The 26200-nt window shown below is 40.0% G+C and overlaps 2 protein-coding genes across 2 annotated transcripts in view; one reads left to right on the top strand and one right to left on the bottom strand.

Annotated features, from left to right (window-relative positions):
- LOC139312534 (transforming growth factor beta receptor type 3-like) overlaps positions 1-15350 on the top strand; it is a 28673-nt gene extending 13323 nt beyond the window's left edge. Inside the window, exons 9-17 of the mRNA XM_070937403.1 lie at positions 1463-1707; positions 3739-3879; positions 4617-4934; positions 5409-5538; positions 5832-5903; positions 8605-8715; positions 13208-13252; positions 13815-13919; positions 15314-15350. Of these exons, the coding sequence (XP_070793504.1) occupies positions 1463-1707; positions 3739-3879; positions 4617-4934; positions 5409-5538; positions 5832-5903; positions 8605-8715; positions 13208-13252; positions 13815-13900 (1148 nt within the window). The 3' untranslated portion in view covers positions 13901-13919; positions 15314-15350. The remainder of the gene's footprint in view (positions 1-1462; positions 1708-3738; positions 3880-4616; positions 4935-5408; positions 5539-5831; positions 5904-8604; positions 8716-13207; positions 13253-13814; positions 13920-15313) is intronic.
- Positions 15351-24880: 9530 nt separating this feature from the next.
- Positions 24881-26200, bottom strand: part of EVI5L (ecotropic viral integration site 5 like) — a 51869-nt gene continuing 50549 nt past the window's right edge. Inside the window, exons 19-20 of the mRNA XM_070934375.1 lie at positions 25998-26093; positions 24881-25398 (exon numbers count right to left, since the gene is read on the bottom strand). Coding sequence (XP_070790476.1) covers positions 25084-25398; positions 25998-26093 — 411 coding nt within the window. The 3' untranslated portion in view covers positions 24881-25083. The remainder of the gene's footprint in view (positions 25399-25997; positions 26094-26200) is intronic.

Below are 26200 nucleotides of genomic sequence, written 5' to 3'. Positions count from 1 at the left end.
TTGCAACAAACAGCAAACAGCCTGCTTTACTTTCAGTTTTGTTTTCAGCATAGCTTGATTAGCAAAAGAAAAAAAAAATCTGCTCCAGTAGTTTACCTCTTTGCAGCAAGCAGCAGAGCCCTGCGCAAAACAGCTGAAAGCAAATCAGCTGAGAGTCAGGAGGCCAATCCAATCAACTTGTGCTAATTAGGCTGTGCTGAAGCTGAAAGGAGCTGTTTTTTCTTGCTGTTTGCTTGCAAGGAGGTAACTGCTGCGAGGCAGAGGCCAAAGGGTGAGGGCCAGTGGGTGGATGGGGCTACATTCGGTGTATAACACGCACCTAAATTTTCACCCCTTTTGGGGGGGGAAGTGCATCTTATACTCCAAAAAATATGGTATATGGATGAACCTTCTGACACATCCTAGGCTGGCCAACTACTCAAGAGAGCTTCAACGCAAGGATGGTTGTTCTCAGCCAATCTCTGCAAATGCCTAACGTTGCAGAGTATATTTACTTTTCCAATACTCAAAGGGCCACCAATATACTGATTTACAAATTTGTGAAATATTTAAGAGCACGTGGGGCAGGCTTAACATCTAATCAAATGGAGGAATTAGTGAGAAATTATTTTTTAAAAATTATGCAGTTGAATATCCATGCTTTATAAAGGAGTTTCTTTGGGAATCATAGAAAGAGAGAAAAAGTAAGGAAAACAATTGTTACAACTCAGATCTGCATAAAAATTTAAAAAGCCCATCCAACTAACTTAACTAGTTGCTTGTGATTTGCTTTTCATATCATGTGCAGGAATCTTTGCTGGAAGATCCATTGGAAAAGTGTATTAGTTTAACTGGCTGGATGGGCCCAAATCCAGCCAGTTATATTTTGGGGGATTTAAAGCCAGGCATCCCTTTGGTGGAAAGAGATTGCTGTTTGGAACAATTGTGATTAAAATTAATTTTCTAATGCAGATTGCCTGGTTAGTAAACCCATCAGTACTGTACTTAGTTTAGATTAAAAAAAGAAAGGAGGGTTTTTTTTAAACTTAATCTTCAGGTTAATGGTATTGGAGCCATGACACTCTAGAGGGCGCTGCTAGTATACCAGATAAAAGAGTTTGCAGATAAATTACATACTGCAGTGAAGGTGCAGTGAGGGTAACATGACACATTATATTAATTTAATTGTCCTGGCACTATGTATAGACAGCTCACCCCTGAATGTGCCTCTACATTTTTTGCTGAGTGTATAAAATATTTCATGGCACTCACAACTTAATGACCGCCTGATTTTACTGTATAGAGATCGTTCCACCTCTTTGTCCCACTGAGCGTACTGAATCTATAGAGGAGAGAATCATATCATACTGAAATTCAAACCTCTATGACTTCAGTAATACATGAAAGAGTTCACCTACTAACAAGAAGATGCTGTCAGTATCCCACACTTGTTTTCTCTCTCTCTCTCTCTCTCTCTTTGCAGAGGCCATACCTGCTGCTCCTCTGGAGAATCATGAACTCTTTGGACCCATGTTCTTGCTTCTCTCCAGACTTGCAGTTGAGAGACAGCAGTTTCCAGAAGCTGTCACCGTAAGCTGGGAAAACAAGCGGAAGGAAGAGGACAGTTCTGTTCTCTCTACCTTGGCTGCCGCTGAAACAGAGAAAGTTGAATCTGATTTCTGCTATGGGATCCAAAAGCCCATGCATGAAAAGGAGGATATAAAGAAAGTAAGTAAACTAGCTGAGATAGTTCCAGGCTTGGAGAGAGAATAGGTCTCTTAGAACAGTGTCTCCAACGTTGGCAACTTTAAACCTGGAGGACTTCAACTCCCAGAATTCTGGGAGTTGAAGTCCTCCAGGCTTAAAGTTGCCAACGTTGGAGACACCTGTTGTCAAGGTTGGAGACCCCTGTCCTAGAATATGATTTCATGTGGAAGGGTGGATGGGCAGACCTTCAGCTGCCACCAAGAACACCATTTGTAAGAGATTGCATTGCATGAATATAGGAAGCTACTTCAAAGAGTGATGCAGCTGGACAGCCAAACATTTGTTGGTAGGAATGGCTGAGTAGAATGAGTAAACAGCTACTTTACAGAAAAAGTGTCAGGTCTTTGCTGGAACAAAGCCACTAAACAACCAGGCACAAAGGGGTTCTTACAGAATATATTAATTTTTAGAGGTAATCTTAACGTACGCTTCAGTACCTTTCTGGTCTGGTTGCTAAAGGACACTTCACATGAAATCTTTCAAGCCTTAGCTTGCATGCTTGGTGATTTTCTGTTCCAACAATACTCCTTGCCCTGCTTGACAATAGCAGTTAAGTATATGGAGGTGGCAGTGGTGGGTTTCAAATTTTTTTACTACCAATTCTGTGGGTTTGGCATGGCATGGCATGGCTTGGTGGGCATGGCAGGGGAAGGATACTGTAAAATCTCCATTTCCACCCCACTCCAGGGGAAGGTTATTGCAAAATCCCCATTTTCTAATAACAACAACAACAACAACAACAACAACAACAACAACAACAATAATAATAATAATAATAATAATAATAATAATAATAATAATAGTAATAATTTTATTTCTATACCGTCCTTCTCCCGAAGGACTCAGGGCGGTGTACAGCCTATTAAAACACAAAAATATACGGATATCAATTAAAAAATAATTAAAATTATTAAATAATTTCGGCCTGAATTAAAACCCAAAAATTTATAACACCCAATTTAAAAACATTTACTTTGATAGCCTGGCCTGGCGGAACAGCAGGGTCTTGAGGGCACAGCGAAATACATGGAGGTCGGAGATCTTGCGCAATTCCGGGGGCAGTTCATTCCATAGGGCAGGAGCTCCGACAGAGAAGGCCCTTCCCCTGGGTGTCGCCAGCTGACATACCTTGGCCAATGGCACCCTGAGGAGCTCCTCTCTGTGGGAGCGGACTAGTCAGTGGGAGGCTACTGGTGGCACTTGGGAGGCAGAGAGTAGATGGGGACGGGGCCAGTCAGAATTTTTACTACCGGTTCTCTGAACTACTCAAAATTTCCGCTATCGGTTTTCCAGAATTGGTCAGAACTTGCTGAAACCCACCTCTGGGAGGTGGTTGACGGACCAATAGAAGATCCCATCTCCATCCACCCCCATCCACCCTGCCCCTTCCCTCCTCTTCTTTTAACTATAATTTGTATTTTAATTATTAGAAATATTTATTTTTTATGGTTTTTATTGCTTTTATATGTAGTAAGCCTTGCAGCAAGATAAGCAGCAAACACATTTAACAAATAAATAAATAAATAGAATATGAGAGCCAAGGTTTCTCCCAGATTTGTCACCTGAGAGTCTTTTAATTCAGGGGTCCCTCATCCCCTGGTTCATGGACCAGCACTGGGCCACAGCATGCCAGAGAGAGGGGGGGAGGGGGGAGGGAAGGAGGGAAGAGACACTGCTAGTAGTCCACTGCTGAACTTGCTTTGGAAAAAGTTACAGCATTTAATTTCCCTTTCAGGCTTTATTGGTCTTCTTGGATGAGCTATGGCTTACCCTAACTGTTGGTATGCCAATGGCACAAACAAATAGCAAACGGACTGGTGCTTCAGTGTACTACTTATCTGAGATTTAAAAGAAAAGCCTCATAAAGCATGTTGAGGTTCAGACTTTATGTGGGCATAAAGTTGGTCTGTGATTCTTACAATTAAACTCTTGTGCCAAATATAAACCTCTTTCTTTCCTAAAGTTTTCCTTGTCTTTTCTACTTCAACCCAGGCATTTTCCTCAGAAGACAAAAAGTTACAGGACCGTCCTTTTCACCATGTCCAGCTCAGCCTAGATGTGTCCAATTCTGAGGCTTTTGTCAAACAACCAGGATTCTGTATCGTCTCTGCCAACAGCCGGGTTTTTGTGGAAGTAATACTGATATTCAGTTTGAAAAAAATTGACTTCTGGTGCAAAAATTCAAATTTCTTATCCCTTAAATAGTGCAAGGCCACTTCACATTTTCCAAGTTGCATTATTTCAGGGGTTGTGGCCAGGACTTCCAGCATCTCTCACCTTAACTAGGCCAGAATCTGCTTACTTCTTTTAAAGCACCAATTTAGATACTACTTGAGATGATGGGTTTCAAAATCCTACATATCTGGAAGGTATCAGCTTTGGAGCCTTTTGCTCTTTTCCCCAAAACTTGGGAAAGAAGATCCTCAAAGACTATGTTAATTAGAGGCTACTTCTAGGCTCCTTCAAGGATTGGTCACTTGCGTGAATATTCTTTTTTTTTTTTTTTTGTAGCAGTTATGGAAGAAAAAGTGAGTTTTCAGGTTGCATTTCCTCTATTGGGAAGCCTTCAGTAAATGGGCCTTCATTTTGCCAAATATGGTTGTTGGGATTGCCCTGTTTTTGCAAGGAAATAGTATGGCCAGTCAGCATTTTTGGGAGAGTTTTTTTAGAAAAGCAACTACAAGCATATTTATGATAACCATCAAGAAAAATCCATATGATTGTATATATTTGGGCTCCATCCCCCGCAGGCAGAGCCCCGTGATGCTTTCTCTGTTCCTTACTCCATTCTTTCAAGATCAAGCATTGGGTTTGCTAACTCTATGGTGGGGTGTTTTTTTGTTTGTTTTTTTTGTTTGTTTGTCCTTCAGGCATCTTTGATCACGTTTCACTTCTGTCTTGGCTTCACCATCCAACAATGCTTCATCTCTGCCTCTTCGGATTCTTCAGTGATATCTTCATACCTGCTTATCCAACATGGCTGTGCAGCTGATTCCCATGTCAACCTGTTAGCACCTCAACAGGCAGTTCAGGACCAGGCATCGCGCCCAAGATACCACCAACGCCAACGACTAAGTTTTGTGCTCCAGCCTCGCTCCAATCATTCCATTCATTTCTTACATTGTCGCCTGATACTCTGCAACAGGGAACCTCATGACTCCAGCAAAACTAGCGGTTCAATCCCCAAGGTCTCTATAGCCTTTTAGAGCAAGGAAATAAGCTTTTAACAGTTGCCCAGGAGCTCTGTGCAAATACTCACTTTCTGTCTCTGACGCTGCCCTGACATAAGAAGATGTCTTGCGTTAGGTCAGGCTACCTGCCAGGCTTCGGGTTGACCATTTGGATAGAGAAGGTATTAGACACCCATGTTTCTTCCACCCATCTTGGAGTTTTTGTATGCAGATCAGGTGCTCGATCACTGAGCTATGGCATACGTTTTGTCCAAAGTGTGGAAAAGTAGTGCTTAAGAACAACTGAGAACCTGGGGGCAAGGCAAAAGGGAAGCTTCTTAATTTATCTCAAATGAGTTTCTGCACAAAATTACTTAATGTAACTTATTTGGGAAATTAGATGCATGATCTTATTGAAAAAGATAGTGGCATTTGGTTCAGACTTTTTCCCCCTTGCAAAGAGATACTCTTTGAGACAGATTTTTGTTTCAGTGCCAGTTTGAGAACAAAGCCTGCAGGAGAGAAGAGCCAGCCAGCGGGGACTTCCAGCGTACCATCACAAAGCCCATCATGGTGACCATGGAAACTCCACTCAGACCAGCTTCTCCTAGTCTGAAGCCAGGTAGGTGCTTGGCTGTTGGCTCGGGAGAATGGCATCCCTCGCTGCAGAGAGATTTCAGTGCCTGCATTTGGGGAAGATAGTCTGCACCACCCCTTTCCAGGATATGAATGAAAATCCAGAGATATATGACCCTTTTTTTGTGCATCTCCTCACATCTAGTTATAGGCAACACACAGCAGTGATTGGGTGGGCCAATGTAAACTCAAAAATATGCACGTATTTTATGGAAGACATTTCCAGATTTTTGTTTTTCTCAGCCTCTCCCTCCTTGACTCTTACATTCTTTGCCATAGATAAATCCCTGGCTAACCAGCAAGGAAAAGCAAAGAATGCCAGGAAGTTGCAGAAGGCACAGCAAGTTCTGAGTGAGTATGTGCTGATGTCTTACTTCTTTAAGCATGTATCCTGGGATTTGGAGAACAGTTCTGAATCCGAATTCCATCTCCTCGCCTAGAAGAGGTCCCAGGGCTTTTCCCATAGCTCAGTTCAAGTGCTCTACTCCCATCTGTGAACCAGCACAGGTTAAATGCAATGGGGAACCTTGCTCTTCCCCATTGCATTTAACCATGGCTTGCAGCCAGAGGACAATGTCATTTCCCACACAAAGAAGGCCACCTTTCTCACACTTTCTCAGTGTCACCAGCTGACAAGGAAAGAAATTGCCAATCGCAGTACAACCACAACCAGAAATTATTTTGACAAATGGCTGTACTGTACTATGTGCTGGAGCTTGATTCTTTTTCATTTGCTGCCTCTCCCAGAGTGGAGATCAGCTGCCCAAGCAAGGTGATTGGGATGAGGGACTGTTTATCTGCTGGTTCTCAGGCCTAGATCAAGCAAACTACAGACAGGCCTAGATCAAGCAAACTACAGACAGGCCTAGATCAAGCAAACTACAGACAGATGTAGAGTCAGCAAGCTGATTCTAACACAACTCCGTGTGTTAGACTTGTAACAGACTTATAGCTGTTGTTTGTTCTGCTATTGTGCCATGCACAGTTAGGGGCTGTGCTGTGAAGCAGTAGAGAAAGAGAACAATCTCTCTCGTACATTTCATCTTGCAGCTCCCCATCACTGCTGAGCAAGTACAATTCAGGCAGATTCAGGTCTTTGAGCTGAGGATTAAGAATTAATAAAGAAAAGACACCAGATTGATCCTACCCTCCTGTGGTCCACCTGATAGGTCTATCAATAAGATGGACAACCAAACACATGATTGTACCCATGATTATCATGGTATTTTTGCTGCTCACAGGTCAAAACAGTGCTTTAACATCAGAACATTTAAGGATGGCTTTAAGCAGCCTGAGGTAGGGTTGGGCACAAAGTGAAAGCAAATGTCTTGTGAATATAGCAAAAGAAGCAAGGGTAGGAGGGGTGATGGCACATAGGTATCATGGAAAGGCTCAAATATGGCCGGATCAATGACTCCTTCTACAATGTTTTTCTAGTTCTTCAAGGTATATATTTGGCTCTATTTCCACAGTAGTGACCCCCCCCCCCAAAAAAAAAAGAAAAGAAAAAGGAAAGCTTCCACTTGTTTAACAATATGATTCCAGTTACTTCTCATTAGGGATGTGCAAAACTTACCGATTCAGGAGCAGACTGTACTGAATCTCCTCCTGATCTCACTCTGGGTATCTCCTGTGACAGAATGTCCAAGGTTATCAGATTTGTTCTTGTCATGTTGACCTGAGTTGCATGAATCACACACATAAGAAGAGGCAGGGAGTCTAAAAGAGGTTGTTATTAGAAATTTAGCTGCTGTTTGGGGGAGAGGTGAAAGACAAAGACTGACAAGAACATGGAAGTACTGTCCATCACAGGAGAAGTTATGATACATCTTGGTGACAGAAACAGTGGAGTTCAAAGGACACTTCAAAGACTTCCGAAGAGACATTTGATGGTTGGGATTCCAGGGGAAGAGGCAGTGAGAGGGAGGGTGAGTTATGAGCTTAAGATCCTAGAGAGAAGGAAAGAAGAGAGCAGAGAATAACAGAAAATAAAGCAGCTGGCAACTCTTTGTCTCTACAATGTTATCTATAAGTCAACTCTTCAATGTTATAAGAAGGAGTTACCCAGGGCAGGGAGGAGGAAGGGAATTGTTTAAAACCTGTCTAGCTATCTGAAAGTTAAAATAACTCTCCACACAAGGAGGAAGGAAATAAATACAAACAAAATAAGATCTTTTAATGAGGGAGAAAAGAAAGGAAGAACTTAAGAGATAAGCAGTGAAGGAAATACAATAGCGATAGATTTATACTGCTCCATAGTGCTTTACAACATCCTCTGAGCTGTTTTCAGAGTCAGCAAATTGCTCCCACCAATCTGGGTCCTCATTTTACTAACCTCAGAAGGATGGAAGACTGAGTCAACTTTTGGCTGTGAGCATAGTTAGCCTGCAATACTGCATTCTAACCACTGTGCCACCAGGGATCATAATATTTAAGAAAAAGCAGAATCGCAAAAATAACAGGAGCAACAGTAAAATAAAAAGAATTTTGAAATATAAATTCACTATAAAGAACTGCCACTTGTGACAGTTCCAAACAACTTAAGACATCTATTTAATTTGTAAATAGCCTGATAATAAAAATAGCTGTTTCACTGATAGAATTGCATGCCTGGTTTGTTGCCATTCTAAAATGACTGGAATAGTGTGCAGAGGAAGAATCAGATATTCCAAAGTTCCCCAGAACATACACAAATAGGTTTTGAATACCCTTAATTATCATACTGGAAAATATTAGCTGGCTTATAATTCTTTAAATTCAAAGTATATGCGTTATTTGCCAGGTTTCCCAAAATAACATACCTCCCACAACTCTGAAATCTGCCCAGTTTTGATCTGATGAGTTTGAAATAAGAAGATTCTTTTGCAAGAGTTAGAACGATCTTCCTCTTTGTTTCAAGAAATGAACTAAAATGAATGGAACCTTGATTTTAGGGTTTTTTTTTTCCTTGCAAATCTTTAATTTTTGGGACTTGTTTCATATTTTGCAACTGGTTTTATTGGGCAAAGGGAACAAGACTTCTCAATTCCATGTATTTCCAACTTTTCTGCAGCTACTCCTTCCCCAGTTCTGGAGCTCCCCGCTGTCTTTGGCATAGCCTTTTCAGCATTCATCATTGGCATCTCCCTCACTGGTGGCCTCTGGTTCATTCATTCTCAGACGCGTATGTAGAAGGACAGTTTTCAATGCTATTGCTAACATTATTCCATGTTCCTTCTGGCTGCTGCCAAAGTCTGTGACAAAAAGTATCATAGTAGACCAGATGAAGGGCCTATTAGTTCAACCTGAAGGAGCCGAGGTGGCGCAGTGGTTGGAGTGCAGTACTGCAGCTACTTCAGCTGACTGCTAGTTCAGCAGATCAGCGGATCAAATCTCACTGGCTCAAGGTTGACTCAGCCTTCCATCCTTCCTAGGTGGGTAAAATGAGGACCCAGATTGTTGGGGGCAATATGCTATTTAGTATACTGTCTTTGGTGTAAGCCGCCCAGAGTCCTCGGAGAGTGGGCGGCATAGAAATAATAATAATAATAATAATAATAATAATAATAATAATAATAATAATAATAACAACTTGGTGTTTCCCAGAATGGTCAACCAGAGGACAATGAAGGCCCATTAAGGGTTAAGTTTAAATGAGCACTATTGCATCCGTACCCCTCAGATGAGAACTTCCAGATAATAACTTTTATGAGCTGAATAGCATTATAAATATAGGAGACCTGTTTCCTAGTTTCTCCACATAATTTTATACAACTCTATTATTTCTTTACTATTACTAGTGTTGAAAAGCCAAAAGATAAACTTTTTCCCTATAGAAATAGCTCCAGCTCTTGAAAACTTTTTTGGTGATGTATTTATCAGAACGTCTACAGTAGTCTAAACATAATTGCATTCTAGATTTATAGAAACAAATAAATGAATCCCAATATAGATTTCATATTTTTTATGGCTACTGCATATGAATTAATGTTTCAAGCTCTTTAGAACTGACATGACAGGCTATTGAAAGATGTCCTGGAATTGCAATAATCTTATAATCCTGATTATGAAGCTGCAACATTTGTCTCCTGGTGTATCCTCAATATCAATCTACACAAATTCTTCAAGAAGCTCTAATAAGACATATTTTCAAATGCTTTTTGAAAGTCTATCCATTGGATCAGAAAGAATTGAATAAATTAAATATTGTTCAATATAAAAATTGTAAAATGTTGTTAAACTATAAGTAGAAACCCAATATAATCCAATAACAGTTTTACTGTAATGTAGAAAAAGGTACTTTATTATAACCAGAGACCAGACAAATTAAATGCTTATCAATACTAAACAATAAAATAATTCTGACAATTGCAGTAATGTCATTAAAGGATTAAGGAATGCTTCCTAGGTAATTATTCCCATGCATAGCAACTTAAAACCACTCCAAGACATTCAAGATAAAAATTAAATTGTAACTGACAAGCAGTCAATTGGCCAGTTTACAGAGGTAGCTTAGATGTTACAGATAGTCCTTAATGTATGACCACAATTGAGCCCAAAATTTATGTTGCTAAGCAAGACAGTTGAGTTTTGCCCCATTTTGCGACTTTTCTTGCCACAGTTGTTAAGTGAGTCACTGCAGTTAACTTAGTAACATGGTTGTTAAATCAATCTGGCTTCCCCAATGACTTTGCTTGTCAGAAGGTCACAAAAAATTACCCCAGGACACTGCAGCTGTCATAAATACGAATCTGTTGCCAAGGGTCCAAATTTTGATCACATGACATGGGGATGCTGCAATGGTTGTGTGAAAAATGGTCGTAAGCCATTTTTTTCAGTGTTGTTATAACTTCGATCACTAAATGAATGATTGTAAGTTGAGGACTACCTGTATTTCTTGACCCACTACTATCACACAAATTTTGGAACATTTTTGTCTAAAAGCAGCAGAAAATGGCTTTGACTAGTTTGGAGGATAGAACAGAAAAGCTGTGATGTAGTTCATGCAATAATCACCGGATTATAAACTACTGGTCCCAGCAATTTTCTTGGCAATGTCTTTCAGAAGTGGCTTGCCCTTACCTTCTTCCTAAAGCTGAGAGAGAGTGAATGACCCAAGGCCACCCAGCTGGCTTTGCCATGGGGTTCAGTGCTCTCTCATTTCCTGTTTAAGAGTTATATGAAGCCATAGTCATCTGTTGGTTGGATTGAAGTGTCATTAGTATGCTGATGATATCCAGCTATGTATACCTGGGCTGAATGATGCCATGGAGTGATGCTGCAGAGTGTCATGTCATGTGTGATGCAATGGCTGTCCGAGGGATGCCATGGGGCTCCTGTCTTGGTGCTCTGGGATCCGGATGGGGAAAAACAGGCTTTGACTCAATCGTGTAAGACCAAATGTTTTGGAGTTGTAGGACCTCCAAGTTCCAGGGACCTTTTATCTTTTGTTCTAGAGAACGTTGCACTGTCCATACAGACCTTGTGCCTAGATTGGGGATTGTGTTGGACTAATGACTCTTCTTCAAATAGCAGGCTGCGCTGTGGCCAGAAGGCTCTTTGTAAAGTTTTGTGTGATGTGCCAATTGCACCTGTTCCTGGATTGGGAGGACTTGCTCACATCACTTATGCCTTTGTCACATCCTGTTTGGATTACTGAAATGGGTCCTACCTGGGGATACTCTTGAAGAAGAGTATTCTGGAAACTTCAGATGGAGCAAAATGCACCACTGTAAGGCAGGAGGGATATGCAGTGGGTTCCCACTCCAAAACAGCTCCATCTGGCAGGGCCAAGGCAGTGTGCCTTTTCTGCTGTGGCCCCCATCTCCTGGAACATCATCCCATCTCTGTTAGCCTTCCAGAAGTCCCTTAAACTCCACCCCGTTATTCCACCAGCCTTGGGGATTCTATGTAGCTGAATGAGATTGAGTGTGGTTTGTTCTCTCACTTTCTAGGTTTTTATCTATTTATTTCAGTTGTAACTGATTTTAGATTGCTAAGGAGTTTTTAGCTGTTGTGGTGGTTTATGCCACCCAAAGTCACATATTTGTGAGATAGGTAGCTATATGCAAGTAGTCCTCAACTTATGACTGTAATGGAGCCTGCCCATTATGGTACCTACTATAGGTGGTACTGGTTGTTAAGAAAGGCATTGTGATCCCCTCACTTAGCAACCACAATTTCTCGTCTCCCTATTTTGTTCATTAAGCGACTGTGAAAGTTGTTAAACAGAGCATGGGATCTTTATGTATCACCCCATAGTGCTTTACAGCACTCTCCAGGCAGATTACGATATTGCCCCCAACAATCTGGGTCCTCATTTTACCAACTGTGGAAGGATGGAAGATCTTGAGCATGTCAAGATAGAACTCCTGACTGTGGGCCCAGTCAGCCTGCATTCACTTTGCCACCAAGGCTCATTGTTTCTTCTGTGAGAATATTTGCCTTCTTGAAAAATATAACTTCAGTCACAGATTGCTGTTCAACATCTTTCTTTTAATGCATTAATGTTTACTGTTAGTCTTGATGTTATTAGCAATAAGTTTTTGAAAAATCATTTTTAGAAACTGTTACTTTCTTGCATGATCCTCCTCCTCCTTTTCCTCCCACTCACTGCCCTCCCCCCCTCTATAAATTTGTGTCCATTTTGGTAATCCTTGTTTTGACAAACATCTATTTAAAAAAAAAAAAAACCTTTCCCCCCTAAAAAGACTCCTTTACCATGCTTGGTACCTATGCTCTACTGACCTCTTTTGGGACTATATATAACAATATAGTAATAACCAAATTGGCGCAGTGGTGAAGGTCTAGAAACCAGGTTTCTGTGAATACTAGTCCTTCCTTAGGCATAAAAGCCAGTGGGTGACTTTGGGCCAGTCACTCTCTCAGCCCAAATCACCTCGTAGGACTGTTGTAGGGAAAATAGAAGGTGGGAGGATTATGTTTGCTGCTTTGAATTGTACAAAATAAATGTGGGATATAAATCTGATAATTTTAGCTGAATTGCCATGATCATGGATTTGAACTCCCCCCCCACCCCCAACCCTTCTGGAAAGATCTGATCCACTTAAATTTCCCATCACTTTGTCTTTCTTATATTGGCTGTACAATTATTGTTCATAATTCTTTAAGAAGGCCCGAGATTCAACACAGAAAGTGGGAGGGGGGGACTGGAAAGAAACCAAATTATGTACTTAGGCTTAGGTATAGTAAGGGTAATGAATTAAGATGTTAAAATGGAGAACAAATAATTGCTGTTTTATTAATGGAAAGATCGTGGAAAGGAAACATGGCATTTAGGTGAGGATCTATAGTTAAAATTACTCAGCCTTGTGGTTCTGCCACATTTCATTTTTACTCATATAAGAAATGTACTACAGAATGTTACTTTATAATAAGCAGACAATATGTCACAATGCTTTCTGTGCATCAATGTAATTTTCAAATACAGTTCTCACCATGAAGAAAAGACAACTAAAATGACACAAAGTAGGGGTCAGAAAGTGGAATTAAATCTATGGGATAGTGAAATCTATGGCCCTTTTCTTTCTTCAAAATTTTTAGCAGATATTGTATATCCTTTTCCCAGGATATTCCTGGGCTTTTTTTGCCCAGGAAATAAAATTAATTCTAAAAATTAAAAGTTTCATATGTTACCATTGTCCTTGAATTCTTAGGTAAGATGGCTGCCAGAAAGAAGGCCCAGCTTGCAAATGAGAAAGGTAAGGTAGTCAGTCTTGGTTATTGTATTTATTGGTATTTGATTCCTAGTTTCAAAAAATAATTAAGCTCTGCATGTGAAGAAAGTCAACCTAGTCAATTTTATTGGCTTTATATTTCCCTGGAGTGTTTCCCCCAAAGTATTATGGGAGTTATAATTCAGTTATAAGAATGCACAGATCCCTAGCTTCTCTCCCCTCACACAAAATATGGTCTTGTTCACTCTTCCATGGGAATCCCTAGTTTGGCTTGAACACCTTAAATGCAGTTTTCTCTACCCAAGTGCTCTTCAAATACTTCAGTAAATTACTTGCTGCAAAAGCACCTGAGCCAAATCAGGACTGTTGCGCATTTCAGCTAGTTTTGTTTGACCTCATATGTAACAGTAAGAAGCCGGAGTTACACATAGATGATCATAAATAAACCCAGAACAAATAGGAGAAGGCAAGTTTGCCCATTTGTGGAAGAGGCAATAATCCTATATTGAAAGCAAGCAAGCAGAAGGGGTTGCTGGAGAAAGAAAAAGAATGACACGTTTATATTTTATTGCATTTTATCTACCAGCTCCTGAAGAAACAGCTGTTTCCACTACTCTGGATATTTCCTCAGCTTTGAATGTAAACAGCCCTGCAGATAATTTCCTGTCCTAGAAGCCTCTCCTGAACACAGGTAGCTGAATTTTTTAAAGTTTGTGGGAAAATATGACTGGGATTCTATGTTGACAAAAGCAATTAAGGCCAACTCTGTTGTCAGATGATACATATGTGGAACTGTCTTTAATTTTCAATGAAATATTACTTATTCCATGGATTTGGTTGAGAATGAAGAACTCTTGAGCAAGTATTAGATTGACAATGAAGTAACTCACAAGTGACTGGTCCTGCAGCAGCTGCAGCCATCTACTTTTCATTGCCTGAAAAGCAATGTTATTTAAAAAAAAAAAATGGGTGAGCGCCATAACGATCTAGCATTTCCAAACTATATGGCATACTAGGTTCAGTTTCCTGTGCCACTGAACTAAAATGGGCAGCCCTGTGCAAGACCAAACATGTACTAACAGTAGGTATAATCCCTTTCATCTGAACAGAACCGAAACTGCTAAGACATATTGTATGTTGTATTTGTGACTGCTTTATAGTATAGATCTCAAAAATAGTGAATACAGGCTGTTGGTTTGAGCTCTGAGCTTGGGAATTTGGTTGCAAACGTTTCATCACCATTCGAGGAGACATTGTCAGTGTCTCCTCGAATGGTGATGAAACGCTTGCAACCAAATTCCCAAGCTCAGAGCTCAAACCGAGTTACTAATATTCAAACACATTTCATAGTGAACATAGCTGATGAATATAGAGCAGTTTGTGCTACAAGCACTGTTTCCACCTATTGGAAAATGCAATCCTACCACAGTTTGTGAAAGATTATGCTAAAGAAATGGTGAAAAGTAAAGTTGATTAGTATGTTAACCTGCAAACCAGCCACTTCACCAATTACAGGTAATTTACAACAGTTCATTTAGTGATAGTTCAAAGTTACAGCACTGAAAAAAGTGACTTATGATCATTTTTCACACTTATGACCATTGCAACATCCTCATGGTCAATTGATCAAAATTCAGATGCTTGGCAACTGGTTCATACTTACGATGGTTGCAAAGTCCTGGGGTCATGTGATCTCCTTTTGTGACCTTCTGACAAGCAAAGTCAATGCAGAATCCAGATTCACTTAACAGCTGTGTTACTAACTTAACAAATGCAATGATTCACTTAACAAATGTGGCAAGAAAAGTCACAAAATGGGGCCAACTCACTAAACAAATGTCTCACTTAGCAAACTTTGGGCTCAATTGTGGTCATAACTCGAGGACTACCTGTATGGAAAGAGACAGAAAAGAGTTGCATAGCAGCTGTAAAATTTATCCCACTGAGTTGTATAAAATTGTTACTTTTGTATTACTGGGCAAAAAAAAAAAAAAAAAAACTGCAGAGGAGAACATGAGAATTGTAACAGGGTGGTTAGAAGTACAGAAACCATTTTTCTATCCACTTTTTTTTTTATCTTAACAGATTCTGGGATGAATTTTCAAGCTTCTATGAATCTACTAGCCTTCTCCCTCTATTACAAATGGAAGCTTCAGTATCTTTTTACTGTCCCTGAATTGGTGCTTGATGGTCCAGCTTCAATAAGTACATGAGCAGCAAGAAGATTTTTCATTATGGAACAAGGTGGAAGACTAAAAAGTTGTGTGTCTCTTCATTGAAGTGTGCCTCCTCAACTGGGCCATCATCAAAGGGAACTGTCCTGCTTGAGTCTGTGCTGAAATATCTACATTCCTCTACTGTGACAGATGTGCTGCTGTTGTTATACTTGGGGAAGTTATCAATTAAACACACTGGAAGAAAAGATAGACTAGGGAACATTTAATAATTCCTACTGAGTGTTATCTGGCTGTGTTTTCCTGTCCAATAGTGCTAATACTTTGTAACTGATATATGTACATGACATGCCCTAGCCAACAAATAAACTATTTTAGATCTTAATGTATTGATCCATTAACCAAGTGTACTAAGAAAAGGCTGAATTTCCACAATATGTTAAACTACTGCCTACCCACAATCATAGCCCAGAATCTTACACCATTTCTTTATTAAATTATATTATAAAATATAACTATATTATATTTATATTACAAATTTATAATATATATTATGACATAACTATATTATAAAATATAAACTAAACCAGCTCCAAAAGGTTTTAAAGAAGCAAGTAGCAAAAAAAATGGTCATAACAGGGGAATTTTGTTAGTGATAAAGCAAAAGATAGTGTTTCCTATTAAACTGCTGAGCAGACTAGCAAAAAAAGCATTGTGACTCTTCAGCAGCAATAGTAGTCTTCACGCTTTATGCTATTATTTGGAAATGCCACTCATTTGATCCACTATAACGTAACATATGCTTTGTTCCCAAACCCTTATTTAGTGGTCAAGTAATTAACAGAGGTAGCTGTTGACTTACAATTGGAACCAGAATTTCCATTGCTAAGCATGGTGATTGTTAAGTGAGTTATGATATTTTTTGGCCACAACTGTTAAGCAAATCATTTGAGTTGTTTTTTAAGCAAATTGGTTTCCCCCATTGACTTTGCTTGTTGGAAGTTGGCTGGGAAGGTTGAAAATGGCAATCATGTGACCCCAGGATATTTCAACCATTGTAAAATACATGTTGGTTGCCAAGGGCTCAAATTTTGAGCACACGACCAAGGTGATGCTGTGCAAGTCCTAAGCGTAAGGACTAGTTGTAAGTCTCTTTTTTCAGTGTCATTGTAACTTTGGCCACTAAATGAAGTGTAAGTTGAGGAATATTTATTTATTTAAAAAAATTATTGGCTGCCTATCTTACCATAGGGTAACTCTGGACAGCTTACAGTTACATTTAGGTTAAAACAAAAAGTTAAAATCAAACATTAAAACCAAAGACACATGAGTAGGTTGGGGAGAGAGGGGGGGAGCTGGGATCTGTTATTACTCAATCAACCACCTCCATTGCGCTGTTCCCCCACTTGGGCCCCAAGCTGATTGGCACAGCCACATCTTTAGGCCCTTATGAAAATATAGGAGGTCAAGGCCAACCTCACATCGAGGGGCAAGGAGCAACAGCTGAGAAGGCCCTCCTCCTGGACCCCACCAGCCAGAATAATAAGGCTGACAGGACCAGCAGTATGCCTCCTCTACAGCACTGGGCCAATCCCAGTGGGGTGAGATGGTCCCTCAGGTAACCTGGACCCGTGACATGAAGAACTTTAAAGGTGATTACCAACATCTTAAATTGCACCCGGAAGCAGACTAGCAATAGCAATAGCACTTAAACTTACATACCGCTTCACAATGCTTTACAGACTTCTTTAAACGGTTTACAGAGTCAGCATATTGCCCCCAACAATCTTTGTCCTCATTTTACCAACCTCAGAAGGACGGAAAGCTGAGTCAACCTTGAGACTAGTGAGAATCGAACTGCCGAAGTGCTGGCAGTTGGCAGTCAGCAAAATTAGCCTGCAACGCTGCATTCTAACCACTGCACCACCATGGCTCTGGTAACCAATGCAGCTCGCAGAGCAGTGGTCTTACAGGGGCCATTTTTGGGGGGCCCAAAACTACTCACACTGCTGCAGTCTGCATCAGCTGCAGCCTCCAAATGCTCTTCAAGAGTAGTCCCATATAGAGCACATTAGAAAAGTCCAGTTGTGAAATGACTAGGGATTGAACGATCGAGTGCAGGTAATCCTGGTCCAGGAAAGACTGCAACTGGCACACAACATGAAGTTTTGTAAAGGCTCCCCTAGCCTTGACTGCCATCTGTTCCTCAAACAGGAGTCATGAGTCCAGGAGAACCCCGAAGTTGCGGACCGGGTCTTTCTGAGGAAGTGGCACCACATCAAGAGTCAAAGATAACGAAGTCCCGGATCCCAGGACCAGTGTACCCAAAGCCATTCGGTCTTGCCAGGGTTCAGTTGAAGCCTGTTGTCCCCCAACTAGGTCCCCACAGGCTCCAGGTATCCCAAAACAGCGGCCACAGCATCACTTGGGTCACCAAGAGGGGAAATATACAATTGGGAATACCTGTTATGTTTGTTTGTTTATGTGATTATTCATATATACATTATTTATATTGTACCTTTATTATTTCTACATATCACTCAAGGCGGTGAACATATCCAACACACCTTCCTCCTCCTACTTTTCCCATGACAGCCCTGTGAGGTGTGCTGGGCTGAGAGGGAATGACTGGCCCAAACTTTGTTTGTTAACAGCTTCTAATTTAACCTTCATTATTGGCCCAAATTTTGGGAGAAAAGATAAAGTGGGCTCATTCTTCAATGTATACACAAACAATAACATGGCATTGTAGAAAATTTTCTACCTAGAGCATCCCTGCTTGATGGGAGCTAATGCCTGCCGGTTCTCAACATTCATGCCACAGCAATTATCTTACTTTACATTTCCCAGAAGTTGTCAGGTATTCTGCATAAAGGACCTATATTTCTTTTTCAGCCTATCCTAGTTTGCCTAGCAGAATTTAGGATATGATGTGGGACTTTTATGAGTAGTAAGAATGGTAAGATAGGCCTTCCAGTTGTGATTACAACCCACAATGTTTTCTTGAAAAAGCTAAAAACTTCCCAATTTTGGAACAACTGTAAGGCAGATGTTGACACCCCCTAGGTACATTAAGTACTTTTTCCCAATAATGAGTATTGTAGTCCAAAAAGGCCTGAGACACAAAGTTAAAGACCGTGTAAATAGTTTATTATTTTTTTTTTTTAGTACAGGTACTTTGTACAACAATATTTGTTTTAAAATGAGAATGGGCTGGAAAGAATGGAAGTTATATTCTGAGTAGCAGAGAAGGAACACTGGTACGTACTTACACTAAACACATGATTTTTGGAACCGTTTGGGGGGGTATGAGAGAACAATACATTCTAACCGGAAAGCAAGCACACACTGTTACGGGCAGGCTGCTTCTGGATATTCAGCAGCTTGCTAGCGTTCAGTGGTCTAGCTGTACAGGATAGGAGAAAGTCAGTATATGAAGATAAAATGTGGGCAGGGAAGAGCACTGTGCACAGCCCCAGTATGATAGAGCATGTCATTGGCTTCACTAGCTCTTTCACTTTCAAACATGAGAACAAGAAACACAACAAAGAAATGGTGAATTTGCATTGCTAACTTCAATGCAATGTGGCCAATTTAATTTATAGCAGCAGGCAAGCTGATCCCACTCGAATTTTGTGCATTTCAGAAACTACCACACACATAGCAAGAATATTTTTACATACACATGGCAGAACATGTTCTTCGAAACAATGGTTCCTCAGGATTCTCTAGGCAATAATTTCATAGCCAAAGAGAGAAGCTGTCTTTTTTTTCCTCACGTCAATATCATATCTGCTTAAGCAATTTGCATAATCAAATGCAAGAATGCCAGATTATTCACAATCCAAAACGTGATCTCCTATTGTCTATCCTGATTAAATAAAATTCTTAATCTGGGCTACCATCTCAGATTATTATTATTTCTTCCTTTCTATCATTATTTTGCCTGAACATACATTTTTATAACCCAAAGCTCTTGCTTTATTGAAATCTGTTGCAAAGTCATTCTGATCAAGCTTAATTTTGGTACCGTTTAAAAATTCTCTCTTCACAATACAAAAGTGTGTTTGTATGTGAGGAGGAGAAATACAGAGAGGACAATGTATCCCAACAGAATAATAAACCATTTTGGGGGAAACAAATCCCACAGGGATTAGATGGTTTTCCTCATTATATTTTCTTAAGAAAATAATAAAAAAAATGGATGTAATGAAAAAAAAACATGTCTTTTAACAGTAGTGTTTAACAATTTTAGGTAAAGACTAACAAAACATTTTACAGGCATTCATAGTGAGATTTTGACCTGTTACATAAAATTAATTTACAACAATACAGAACAAGAGCATTCACACTCTTACTCTTGCCCATTAAAAACAAAAGCATAGTTTTTAACCGTGTGTGCTGGCAATTTCACAGATACTAACCAGTACACGCCTCAAATAACCAGAGTAGATTCACAGAATTTAGTCCCAGATAGGAAATGTACCTTTTCTTGGTAGAAAGCACCATGACCTCAATTTGGCTCCAATACTCTTAAAATGATGTGGTTTCTGTGATCAAAAGCTAAATAAACTAGGACCTTGGAAATACAGACCAGTTTCCCCTTCCTCTAATTTTAATTCCACCCAGTTCCCTAAAACACATTGTTTTTTAGGTTGCATTGCAGCCCAAGATAAGAGTGGGGAAGAGAGGTACCTCTTTAGTGTAATTTACAATATGTCGTCCAAAGTTAGGAAAGTTAGAAGCTAAGTAAATTCAATGGATCCTGCTTAAACAGGATGGGACAATGGCACCCAAAAGAGATGCATTCAAGCGAGTACAGGTAGTTCTCCACTTACAACAGTTCATTTAGTGACCGTTCAAAGTAACAAGGGTAAGTCGAAGACTACCTATAACTCAAATTCTAGTGTCAATCCTGGGCGGAGAACAGAAGTAATAATCCCAATCCCAGTCCTAACAGAGCACCATGTTGATTTCCTTCTGTGTAGAAGAAAATCTAAAGAAAACCCCCACAAAAGTGCAAATTGAAGTATGCTGGTAGCTACCATGAGCACCAACTTCAGCCTGTTCAAAATAATCTGCTGGGGCAGCATAACAATCTGCTTTAAGATACTAGGTGTGTTAAACTACTTTATAAGTAGGTCCTCTTTCTCAGCAAAAGAATGTGAGGCCTATCACAAGATTCCTCATTATATTGTGTTCATATAAATACTTGGGGGAGGGATATACAGGGTAGGCCACGGAAGATACAGTAAGAGAAGAGATACCTGTGGATACTCATGACAGAAACAAAAATGCACCTCAAAGTGGTGTTTTGCTTCCTCCCGGTATATATGGCTGCCCCACTGGCCAAAGGACAGAGTGGGTTTGGCACCTTCACTGGGAAAAATAAATAAATAAAGGCCCGAAAAATAGCCACAAAAGGAAATACAAGGGAAAAAATGCACACAAGAACCACTGCATTAAGAACTGGCTTCATCCTTTAAATTTTGTTTGTAATACTTCTTGTTAAAGGAAATAGAAAATTTTAAAAGCAGCAAATGACTGGCTCACAAATAACTTGGCTTGGAAACTCACAACTATGTTCAGAATAGTTCCTACAAATACAACACCCCTCCCCCCAATTAGGCAGTTACTTTTGCTGGAAAATACAGATAAAAAGCAAAGGTATTTGATTCTTGGTTACCAAGATTGGCTCGGTGCACTTTTCTTCTAATGGGCTTGCTATGTATTCTATGGATTGATGGTTTTTAATAGGCCTGTACTTTGAAAAAGAATAAATAAAATTCCTTGGAGATATTATAATTTATACCCAGCAGACGAATGGGGTGGGCTGAGGATTGTGGATAGCTTGATATAAATGGATTTTTTAAGAAGAACTAGACACTTGGTAAATCAAGCTCATTCTGCTAAAATTGAGGCTATGTTTTTCAAGGCCTATTGTAATTCACTACATGACATTTGGTATCTAACCAAACTCAACCAAAAACAACACATTATGCAACTCGAACAGGTGAGTTTTCTGCACTTTGCTGTGATGAAATTAATTTCCCATCTCTTGCTCCTAATATTTATTTTATTAATTTTCTACAGGTTTCATTGCAAGTTATTCGATATAATATTTATCACATGGTTTTATGTTTATTATCCAGAGCTCCAAAAGGATACTATACTATTTCCTGGTATGGTATAATCTTCTTCTGCACAAGGAAGATTTAACTCTTATTCTCTGATGTTGCATGCATCTCTGAGAAATTAGACCAAAACACTCCTAATATATCCTGTAGTTCCTGGTATTTACTAGCATGGAAGAAAAAGAAAGTTATCATTTTCTTCAAGTTTTTATACAGTAGACGCAGTAAAGAGTGGGAAGTCGGAGTTTGTGGCATCATTTAATGAGCTGTATTATAAGGCTCTACAGCTGTGATCTAAACACCAGAAAAAAACTGCACTACCATGAATAATTTGTATAGAATAGGTTAGCAGTCTTTACTTTCATCAAGGTTGTGCCATAATGAAGTTTAAAGGACAAATCAGCCAAATTAATCAAGTCTAAATTTAACAACAATTTTGAAAATTGTTATTTCAAGATTGAAAAAAAATTGGATATGGTTTGAACCATCTCCTTTTGTTTATTCCAGTGCAATTGCAAAACCCTAAAGTCAATGGATTTACTTTATATTTAAAAAAAATAACATGTTAAAGGTCTTCCTAACTTGTAATTTTGGAGGCAGTAAGCATTCAGATAGCACTACACAAAACAAATATCCACAACTGCTAGGTATTATGCACAACTGGCAAACAGTTTCACAAGCCATCCAACATTGCAAACATGTGCCCACTGCTAGCAGGGGGAAGGGGAGCTTCAGACCAATGCAAGCAGATCAAAACAACAATGCAAACTGAACTCATCCAGACCACGTATTATTCCGACTCTCTCTATGTGAGACTGAACAATGAAAGGATAAATTACAAAATTTTAGTATTACAGCATACTGTGGATGTATCGGTATGTGTGTAAAATGTATATATAAAATATGCAAGATTATGCCAAACTGGTGCCTTTCACTAGGCATAACTATATAAATACTTATCTGTACATGTGTGTGTATATGTGTGTGTGTGTGTTTATTTCTGTTCACTAGTTCAGGGGCCAGCCACATGGTAAGTGGCTAGGCAGTTGCAGGTCTGTTTCCCGTTTCACAAATGCTGGTTTACCCTCACTGATTTGGAGCTAAAAAAGCCCTTGGAAAATCCAAGCAGCTTCTCCCTTGCCAATCCCTTCCAAACCCATGCCAAGGAAGGGGTCGTGGAGAACTCTTCCAAAAAGAGAGGCCTATGTGTCTGATACAGAACACGGTCAGTTATTAATAAAGTTGCAAGCTTTACAATTTTAGGTAAACTTAAAAGGCAGATTGGTTCACTACAGATGAGAAAGGAAAGAAAATTGAGCTGAGGATGAAGAAAACACATCCGTAGCAAGAAATGGCCCCCTTCCCTGAGAGGCGGAATATTTCATTCCCCAGTTCCAAAAACCTGTTAGTCGATGGCCATCCACAACCAGAGATCTTGCTTAACAACATCGCCTACCTTCTTGGCAGGGTCAAAGCCTCACATCTTCCACGTTCTGCACTTGCCCAGTCTTTTTCATAGACCTTCTGTGAAACCCTTTCCATCTTCTAGTGTCAGGTGATCTTTATTTTCAGCTGCAACATCATCAGTGGCAACAATACCTTTATTCAGATACCTTGCAATACTAAGTATTTCAAAACCCGCACAACTTCTTAATTTAAATGGGAAGAAAGTGCTGCATATCTTTCAAAGGCATTTTCTGTCCTGCCCTAACTTTTTTGGGGGGTGGGGGTGGGGTAGAGTCTGGAATCTTACTTGCAGTGATGTCTGAGTGCTACACCAATCTCCAAAATCATGCTGTGGCATAGTAGGCTTAATACTCTTAAACATGGACTCTATTAAGGAAAGGGGACAAAATTAAACTACCCTCTTCAGTTCTATACTTCAAAAATGAAGAGGCGGTCCCAACTGCAGCATTATTTGTAGCCTCAAAAAACATGCAGTGCTCCTAAGTAATACTCCACTGATGTTTCTCAACTACTGATGCCCATCCCACCCCGTTTTGTGAAAAACAAGCCTTTTTGCAGCAAACCGAGTATGAACTGAATTACAAATAGCATTGTAATGACTGTAGTATTTCCAACTGAAATACGCATCACTTTACAGTTTTATTCAAACCATTCTTCATCAGAATCCCCGCATAAATTATGGGTTCTTTCTTTGCCAACTGTCATTAAGTGGGCCGTCAGCAATCCTTTCGCTGTTAGAAGCTAATTCTGTTAGGAAAACATGTTCTTTTCTCCTCTGCATTGCCTTGCCCCCAACCTCCCCCACAAACACACACACACTTCAAGAGGCGGCTTGTTTCTGCAAGGAATTGCTCCTTGGAGCAGAACTACATTTAATACAACCCAATACTCCCAATGCTTAATGGAACCGAGGAGCATTTGCACAGAATCATCAAAAAATGCACAAGGGTTAAGTGGAACTTTCCTGCTGGTTCTCCCTTGCTACCCCTACCCTAATAACGTTTGGAGGCAAATGTAGTATTAGGAAATTGATTTTTACTTAATATGTAATTCAAATTTGAACCTTTAAGGGCCTTCATTTTTGTTATCTTGGCAGAATCAGCTATCTAGACATTCCACAGTATTCGTCTCTTGCCACACAGTAACTTTGTTGAATTCTCAGCTGCCTGATAGTTTAGCAATTAATACTGATCTCATGAATCAAGTAGCAGTTTACTAACATCTCTCCCCCCCAAATTATATAAGTGTGTATGTGTGCACACATGTGCATGTGCACTGATGGACTGTCTTCCTATCCGAGCCAATTAGGCACTGAGCCAGAATGCTGCAAAAAACAGAGTTTGAAAATATGATATAAAAGTGGAGTTAGTAAAGCATATCCCTTTACGTAATTAAATAGAAAATGTTGTATGATTACGTACAGAAGCAGTTTTGGCTCCTCCATATAAAAGCCCTCAAAATCATTGAACTTTTCAAAGATCTGGATTAGTAATTGCACTCTAAAAATAAATAATAAACAGGAACAAAAATATTATCTCCCTCACCAAAACAAATAACCTCTTCAGAAGCTCATTTCTCCTTCCTGTCCTTTTCCAGGGTGGAAAATTACAAACAAGTATGCAGGCACTCCATTTTCTCCTCTGGATGCAGAGCAGCATGCTAGGAGACAAATATAAATAAAGGGAAGACCAACCCCTTTCCCTTCTCCAAGCACAGCAAGGAGACAGAGATGGAACACAGCTAGGCTGCATTTTAGGGAAACAGTGGATTGATTGCTTCTGCTGCCCCTTCACAGTCCTCATCTGTGCAAATCTTTGTGTAGAAAAGGAAAAAAAAATGTGTGAAAAGCAGGACGTGGATGAGGCCAATACCTGGATTTGGATTTTAACTCCCAGTGGCAAAGCTGAAAAAAAGGCAGTGCTGATAACAATCCATAGTTCATGTGGGGCACTCCATGCTGCATCTGAGCCAGGACATGGACACTCACTGGACCGAAGACTCAGTTACATCTGATCCCTGACTTCTCAGTACAACGTGGCCAGTGGCTCAACAGACTGAGCTGGGACGGCAGCATCACTCCTCATTTGCCCAGGGCCTCTGCAAAGATGATCTCACCATTGGCCTCACCATTGGCAGAGGTAGGGTCATCTGGATCGCTATCTGTGGTGCCATCACTCTCCTTACCAGAGCTTTCAGCCCCATGCAGAAAGTGTGTGTTGTGAGGAGACAGTGGATACAAAACATCCTGCAGGGCACCCACTACCATAGGGCTGGTCAGCAATTCCTCATCTGAAGAATGTAGCGAGTCATCATCCACTGCCAGATGACTCACAATATGTATACCATCAAAACCCATAGAGTCCTCAAAAGGCTTCTGTCCTTTCATTAGCCGAATCTGCAGGAGAGAGAAAGAGAAGACACTGGGGCAGCCACGATGGCTTGGCATTCAGCACTATGAAACCCGCTTAAGTGCTGGAATAGCTTGGATTTAGGAAAAAAATAATCTACAATGGACAAAAGAAAAATTCCTGCTTTGATGTAACAGAAGCTATGCCTTGGCTTAAGACTTACTAGAAGTGTGAGGTTGTATAGAGATATCCTCTTTTTCCTTGGACTGGCAAGGCACTGCAAGCATAAAAGGGTAACAGTAGCAACCTACTTCATTTCTCTCTAGGTTATTTTACAAACCTAAAGAGATACACTCTTAAATCAGAACAGATGTTTAAATCCCATGATATGGGGCCTTTGAACTTTGTGTCTTCTAACATGACATTTTCAGCCACAAGTGAAAGAAGGGGTTTGTTTATGTGGGGTTTCTTTTTCAATAGAAAACTGATCTGTGCTTGACAAAGTCTGAGAATTCATAGTTGCATTGCTCATAGCGCCTGTATTTCGTGTAGAAACAATAGCTGTGACTTACTAAAGGATGATAACACAGTCTATCAGAAACTCCTCCATGGTTTTGTCTGCTTTCTCCCACTAGGTTGGGCTTACCTCTGCCTTGAGTTCATCAATCTGCTCCTTGAGTTCACGGATGTATTGCGAGGCATCAGAATTGTTGAGTTCACCTTGGATCATTCCTTCTTCTCTCTGCATGTGAAAAGAGAGGGATAAAAATGATAATTGCCAGGAGAAGAGGGCACAGGTGCTTCAGACCTTAGCCCAGCCCATATATTATTTCACAACCTGCATAAATA

This window comes from Pituophis catenifer, unplaced genomic scaffold (genome assembly GCF_029215685.1).
Source record: "Pituophis catenifer annectens isolate HBS135680 unplaced genomic scaffold, rPitCat1.0.hap2 SCAF_2, whole genome shotgun sequence".
Classification (NCBI taxonomy): Eukaryota; Metazoa; Chordata; class Lepidosauria; order Squamata; family Colubridae; genus Pituophis; species Pituophis catenifer.
This window is presented reverse-complemented; position numbering and strand designations above follow the sequence as displayed.